The sequence below is a fragment of the Neofelis nebulosa genome, chromosome 10, assembly GCF_028018385.1.
Source record: "Neofelis nebulosa isolate mNeoNeb1 chromosome 10, mNeoNeb1.pri, whole genome shotgun sequence".
In the NCBI taxonomy this organism is placed as follows: domain Eukaryota; kingdom Metazoa; phylum Chordata; class Mammalia; order Carnivora; family Felidae; genus Neofelis; species Neofelis nebulosa.
In genome coordinates this window covers 101524674-101532264 of record NC_080791.1, presented here as the reverse complement: position 1 = coordinate 101532264, position 7591 = coordinate 101524674, and the positions used below count along the sequence as shown (strand labels likewise).

The 7591-nt window shown below is 37.1% G+C and overlaps 1 protein-coding gene across 1 annotated transcript; it reads left to right on the top strand.

The window, feature by feature from the left end:
* Positions 1 to 1228: 1228 nt before the first annotated feature.
* Positions 1229 to 2173, top strand: LOC131488841 (olfactory receptor 1052). The gene has a single exon (XM_058690688.1). The coding sequence runs from the start codon at positions 1235 to 1237 to the stop codon at positions 2171 to 2173; it is 939 nt and encodes a 312-aa protein (XP_058546671.1). The 5' UTR covers positions 1229 to 1234.
* Positions 2174 to 7591: the final 5418 nt, after the last annotated feature.

Sequence of the window (7591 nt, the reverse complement as noted above, 5' to 3'; positions counted from 1 at the left end):
TTACATTTAAATTCCATTTAAATTTTTTTTTAATTTTTTATGTTTATTTATTTTTGAGACGGAGAGAGACAGAGCATGAACAGAGGAGGGTCAGAGAGAGAGGGAGACACAGAATCTGAAACACTGAAACAGGCTCCAGGCTCTGAGCTGTCAGCACAGAGCCCGATGTGGGGCTCGAACTCACCACCGTGAGATCATGACCTGAGCCAAAGTCGGTCGCCCAACCGACTGAGCCACTCAGGCGCCCCTAAATGCCATTTTAAATAAAATGAGCCAGATATTTAAAATTGGGGAAAGGTAAATTGGTTGACTAAAATATTTTTTTTCATGATCTATATTTGTCCACATCTTCCCTTAAAGAAACTCACATAGCAATTGCCTATCAATATATTGCTTATCTACCTCCATATCTATCATCTATTACCTATCATCTATCTATCTATCTATCTATCTATCTATCTATCTATCTTTTATCTAATCTACATCTATCATTTTTCTGTTATATATATCTTAACTATCTTTTCTATAATTTGGGTATTTATTATACACTCAAAACAATATTTAGCATCTTGCTTGCAATATCTCCTATTTTCTTTTCAATAATCATGTGACGTAGTTGTAATTATATGCAGTCTGAGAAAAGAAAAATGAGTTTGCCAAAGTCAGTAAGTCAGTAGTGAAAGTGATTTCCTGGGTCTCAGAGTAGGTGATTTCACTGGGGGTGTCCTTCCAAGGGCTCATCAGAAGCCATCACAAGAAACCAGGGATCCATGCACTTTGAAGAGTATCATGGCACCAGCTTGAAGGTCAACCCCTGCCTTAGATCTTCTTGTAATTTATTTCTTTCATGTCTAAATAAGAAGAGTTGAGACCATAGCTTAAATTTAACTTTGCAAATTCTTTTCACTTGCCATCAGTGTCCCTCATTCTGGTATCACCTTTCTTTCTATTGAGGTGGGCACCATAGAAACAGACTAAAATTTTTGAGAGTCTAAATGCTTTTTCAATATTTCCTTATGGGATAGAATCATAAGTAACCCTGAAAAAAATTAAGAAGCAATTTAATAAAGCTCCAGCTATTATAAATGAGTAGACTTAGATTCAGCAAAATGATTTATTTAAAGACACAACTCTAAACATGTTTCTGTTTGTTTTTACTAAATGCCAGACTGTCCTGTTCATTCTAATTCCTTTATTTTTTTTCATATCAGACTTCAAGATAAGGAATTAACAAATGGCCGAAGAAAATTTCACAGCTGTTACTGAATTTATTCTTTTGGGATTGACAGATAATGCTGACCTGAAAATCATGCTTTTTGTGTTGTTCTTGGTGATTTATGCAATTACCTTGGCAGGGAATCTGGGCATAATTTTCTTAATTCAAATCACTCCCAAGCTCCACACACCCATGTACTTTTTCCTAAGCTGCCTTTCATTTATAGATGCCTGCTATTCATCTGTTATTGCACCGAAAATGCTGATCAACTTCTTGGTTGTGAGGGAAACAATCTCATTCTCTGCCTGCATAGTGCAGCATTTGTTTTTTGGGGTGTTTATCACCACGGAAGGCTTCTTGCTGTCATTGATGGCCTATGACCGCTATGTGGCCATTGCCAACCCTTTGCTTTACAGTGTAGTCATGTCTAAAAGGAAGTGTGTAGGGCTGGTCACTGGGTCATTCGTAGGTGGAATGCTCAACTCATTGATACACACAATAAGCTTGGGAAGACTGTCCTTTTGTGGGTCCAATGTTGTTAGCCACTTCTTCTGTGATGTTCCCCCACTGCTAAAGCTGTCGTGTTCTGATACATCCAAGAATGAGTTGCTGCTCTTAACTTTTTCTGGAGTCATTGCCATCGCTACTTTTTTGATTGTGGTCATTTCCTACATTTTCATTTTTATCACTATCCTGAGGATCAGTTCAGCAGCAGGTAGACAGAAAGCCTTCTCCACCTGTGCCTCTCACCTGACTTCTGTGACCATATTCTATGGTACCTTAAGCTTTAGTTACATTCAGCCAAGTTCCCAGTATTCTGTGGAGCAGGAGAAGGTGGTTTCTGTGTTCTATACACTAGTGATTCCCATGTTAAACCCACTTATTTACAGTTTGAGAAACAAAGAGGTAAAGGATGCTGTGAAAAGGGCCATAGAGACGAAACATTTCCCCTGTTAATTTCAAGTCCTTGTGAATTGTACAACAGTCCACCGGTCCCTTCTTTACTTAACTAACGTTCGCATGAATTTAATTAACTGTAGTTTCTTAGTACAAACCATATATTCTACATACTCATTTTCACACGAGAAAACAAAAGTATTTCTACTTTTGTAGAAAGTGATTTAACTCATAATTGCATTTTAGAACAGATAACAAAGCTTAGCTCATGTGAGATATGTATCTGCATCAATTTTAATAAAATTAATTCAACAAAATTATTTCATCACTTCCTAGAATTGTGTATTTTCTGATGTTTGGAAAACGGAAAGAAAAAAATATACATATACTGTTGGAGATATAAAGAATTAGGGGTTCTTCTAAGATACTTAAAAATTATTTGCCCACAAATTTAACTGCATACATTTTTTCTTTTATTTGTAAAACTTGCATTAAATGTATTTATTTATTTATTTATTTATTTATTTATTTATTTTTTCATTTATTTATTTTTTCATTTAGAGCGAGACAGCATGAGTAGGGGAGGAACAGAGAAAGAGGGGGCAGAGGATCTGAAGTGGGTTCTCTGTTGACAGCAGTGAGCCCAATGCTAGGCTTGAACTCACAAACCATGACATCATAACCTGGGTGGAAGCCAAGAGGTTCAGCCGACTGAGCCACCCAGGCACCCCAAAACTTGCATTAAATTTTAAATATGGGAAAATCTCCCTGGTGACTAAAAAGACAGGTGTTATTTCAAGTGATATTTTCCAAACAGCAGCTACTTGTCTACTGTTCTTCTTAGATATGAGTGACCTCATTTTGAGAAAATGATAGTTACAATCGTCAACATGCAATAATGAGCTTTCCCTAAATAATTAATAAATTAATTTTAGTTTTTGCGTTTATTCAGGTATATTCTGTCCTATGTATATATGCTTATTCAAATATCTGAAACTTTTATTGACCTAAATCCATATATATTATATGTTTTCTTTCTTTATACTCATGAAGGCTTGCTTCTATGCCTTAACTTTCTCTGGAGTGAATAAACCGGTTTCCTGAGTTCCCTGAGCTGCCCTAACAAATGTATTAACCATGAGGAATGGGGTCATTGGAACCTCTGATTTGGACTCAGTTGGTCAGAGTCACAATAAACAACCTGGTCATGGAGTTGGCATCTGAAGTGGGGGACGGGAGGGGGGCAGGCAGTCTGTGGGACTGAACCCTTAACCCGGAGGATCTGACACTATCTCTGGGTAGAGGGAGTCAATATTGAGTTGAATTGCAGGACTCCTCTCTGCTGTTAGAAATTTTTTGCCACTAACATCAACAGAGTTAGGCTGGCCATTGCTGCTGCGTGGATTGCAGCATAAAGAGAACAGTAGGAGGGCTAAAAGGAAAAGAGAGGAAAACAGGCGGCCAAGACTTGTTTGTGCAATGCCAGGGGCTGTTAGTTCTCACCAACACTATGTGGTGTTCTGGTTGGAAATAACATAAAGATTTAACTGAGAAAAAAAAATGTGGGAAAACCACACACACACATGTGCACACACACATACACACACTGGAATTTGGGTACAGAATCATTAGTGGTACCTCCATACAAATGTAATGAGAACTTTCCACTCCAAAGCTTGTTATTTGGTCCATGTTTCTTTCTTTTCTATGTCTTAATCTCTGAAGAGGGAAGCTGGCCGCCCAATGACTACTTTTGAGATTATAACAGGAGCCTCAAGATTTCTGCTTCAGGTGTTTCAGTTCTAGGACCCAGTGTAGGATCATTTAAAGACTAATTTAGTAGGGGTGCCCGGATGGCTCAGGTGGCTAAGCGTTTGACTTCAGCCTAGGTCATGATCTTGTTGTTCCCAAGTTCAAGCTCCTTGTCGGGCTCTGTACTGACAGCTCCGAGCCTAGAGCCTGTTTCAGATTCTCTCTCTCTCTCTCTCTCTCTCTCTCTCTCTCTCTGTCTCCACCCTTCCCCCACTCATGCTCTATCTCTCTCAAAAATAAATAAAACATTAAAAAATTTAAACGAGAGTAATTTAGTAAATTCAAAACCTTCTCTCTTTTTAAGTATCCTCTTTTTCTTCATTCAAGATTTAAAACAAAACGAAAATGCCAAGAAAATACTTCACATGCTGGAATCTTACAATTTCAAAAAATTCCATTGAATACATTTAAAAATCAGGTTCTGTAATTTGACACGCACTTACTGGCTTAGTTCGGTAAGTACTCAGTGATTCGATAGTTTTCCTTCATTTAATAATACCAACCTTTACCATTAATAAACAAAAATAAATCTGAGGGAAATATATTTGCATTCACATTAAATTAAGTACAATTTTGTGTATTTTGAGTTCTTTAAACATTTCTTTTTAATGTTAATTTTTTTATTTAATTTTTTTTACATTTATTTATTTTTTGAGAGACATAGAGAGACAGAGTACAAGTTGGGGAGGGGCAGAGAGAGAAGGAGACACAGAATCTGAAGCAGGCTCCAGGCTCTGAGCTGTCAGCACAGAACCCAACGCAAGGCTTGAACTCACAAACCATGAGATCATGACCTGAGCCAAAGTTGGATGCTTAACCGACTGAGACATCCAGGCACCCCAATGTTTATTTATTTTTTTTGAGAAAGAAAGTGCAAGTGATGGAGGGACAGGGAGAAAGAGGGACAGGGGATCCAAGGCATGTTCTGTGCTGACAGCAGAGAGCCGAATGCCATGTTCAAACTCATGAATTTTGAGATCATGATCTAAGCCAACGTTGGATGCTTAAGCAACTAAGCCACCCAGGTTCTTCAATGTATTTTTGAGTTCTACTACTGTGAAGGTCAGTAGATGCAATCTGGGATTCTCAAAGCCCATGAGTCAGTTGAAAATATATTCCAATGATTTTATTTTTGCTAGTTCATAACTGACAAGCCAGGCATATTCAACTAGTTAACAAAAATCTCTCTACATAAACAGGGAAAAACCCCAGACATTCCTGTTGTAAAAAATACAACTGTAAAATGATCATATTTATAAACAGATTTTGGAATGTATATGATATGGATATGAATTTAAAATATATACTACAATCATTCAGAGGAATAAGAAGCCAATGGTATAAAGTTATTTCCAACAATGTAATAATAATTATCATAGTTGTAATATTATTAATAATGCATAATGTCAATGCCTATACAGAACATGCATAACTCATTTTATTGCGTTTCACTTTATTGCACTTTGCAAATACTACTTTTTTTTTTTTACAGCTCAAAGGTTTGTGGCAACCCTGCATCGAGCAGTGTATTGGCACTATGTTTCCAACAGCCTCTGCTCATTTTGTGTCTGTGTTGCATTTTGGTAATCTCACAATATTTCAGACTTTTTCATTATCATTATATTTGAACGGCTGCAATCTCATAAAAAAAAGTTAATGGAAGTGAGGTGGGTCGAATAGAGAAATGTTGGCTAACTGCAGAAGGAAGAAGGACAAGGAACTGTATCCGGTCAGCATTTCCTTTTGGATTGCCTCATCCTACTACAACTCCTCCCGTCCTCAGTGTTGGATGAAGAGTTGCTTCTTCTGGATGAACAAAGAAAGTGGTTTCTTGGGATAGCATCTATTCTTGGTAAAGATGTTGTGAAGATTATTGAAAGGACAACAATGGATTTAGAATATTAGATAAATGTAGTTGATAAAGTCGGGTCAGGGTTTGAGAAGATCTACTCCAATTTTAAAGTAGTTCTACTGTGGGTTAAATGCTACCAAAAAGAATTGCATGCTACAGAGAAATTCATCTGAGAAAGAAAGAATCAATTGAGGCAGTGAATTTCATTGTCACCTTGCTTTAAAAAAATTGCCTCAGCCACCCCAGCCTTCAGCAACACCACCCCATCAGTCAGCAGCGATCAACATGGAGGCAACACTCTCCATTACCAAAGATTACGACTTTCTGGAAGCTCAGATGATGATGGTTAGTGCATTTTTTGAAATTGAGATATGTACATTGTTTTTTAGACATAATGCTATTGCATACTTAATAGACAATAGTATAGTGTAAACACAACTTATATAGGCACTGGGGAATCAAAAGATTTGTTTCTCTCGATTTGGTGTGATACAGCTTTATTGTGACACTGGCTTCAATGTGGCAGTAGTCTGCACTATCTCCAAGGTATGCCCGTACAATATATTGAGTGTTGTCCCGATTCATGTAAACATCCAAAGGCTGCTGACCACAGTGATTAGACAAATAAAAGGAACAAGGTACAACTTAGGAATATCTATCAACCCCATGAAAAGAACCTTCACGGATCAACCTATACAGTTTGTCATTGAAAGAGCTGCTGAAAACCAGAGGTGTCAACAGAGACCGAGTGGGGAATCTGGGCTTCTTTTTTCCCTCTGGCAGTCATGAGGCAGTTCCTCCTTCCTCTGCTAAGCACTGTCAGAGAAACGTTATTAAACAGACAAGATAAAAGATGATTCGTTGACTTATAATATAAAACTGTTCAAGTTTCAGATCTGTGAAAGACATCAGACCCAAAGGTACACATATTGTATAAGTACACTTACAAGAAATGCCCCAATGGATGAAATCATGGAGGCAGGAAAGAGATTGTTGGTTGCTTGAGGCTGGGGTTTGGAGGTGTTGATGAAGAATGAGGAGTAACCACTAAGTACTAATAGGCACGAGGTCTCTTTCTGGGGTAATGAAAATGTCCTAAAATTGATTGTGGTGTTGGTTGTACAACTCTGTGAATATCCTATAATCATTGAATTGTACACTTAGAATGGGTGAATTGTATGGCTTGTAAATTATATCTCAATGAGACTGTTATAAAAATAAAAATAGCGACAAGGGGAAGAAAGTCCATTCACGTGACTATTACTAGATCTGAAATCAGGAGGTTAATCTATGTATAATCCACCTTGCAAGAGACAGAAATCACATTTATCTAATAGGTATTAAATTCTTTATGGTAGACAAAACATGTGAAAGTTTAATGATTTTGTAAAAAATTAAAACTTGAAAGAAATCTTTATAATGTTCTATTTCTAAATCAATTTTTTGAAAATAAGTCTCTAATTTCTATGGAATCAAGGTGCACTGTGATGACCAAGGAAAAATTTTATGAAGAGGTAAGTTTTAAAAACGCCAACATTTTCAGGGGTGCTTGGGTGGCTCTGTTGGTTAAACATCTGAATCTTGATTTTGGATCAGGTCATGATCTCGTGGTTCATGGTTTTGTGTCTCACGTTGTGCTCTGCACTGACAGTGTGGAGCTTGCTGGGGATTATCTCTCTCCCTCTCTCTCTGTCTCTCCCCTGCTCGTGGTCTCTCTCTCTCTCTCTCTCAAAATAAATAAATAAACTTTAAATAATAATAATAATAAGCTCTCTCAAAATAAATAAAAAACTTTAAATAACAATAATTAATAA

Coding starts and splice junctions, on each gene's coding strand:
- LOC131488841 (XM_058690688.1), top strand. CDS start 1,235: ATGGCCGAAGAAAATTTCACAGCTGTTACTGAATTTATTCTTTTGGGA.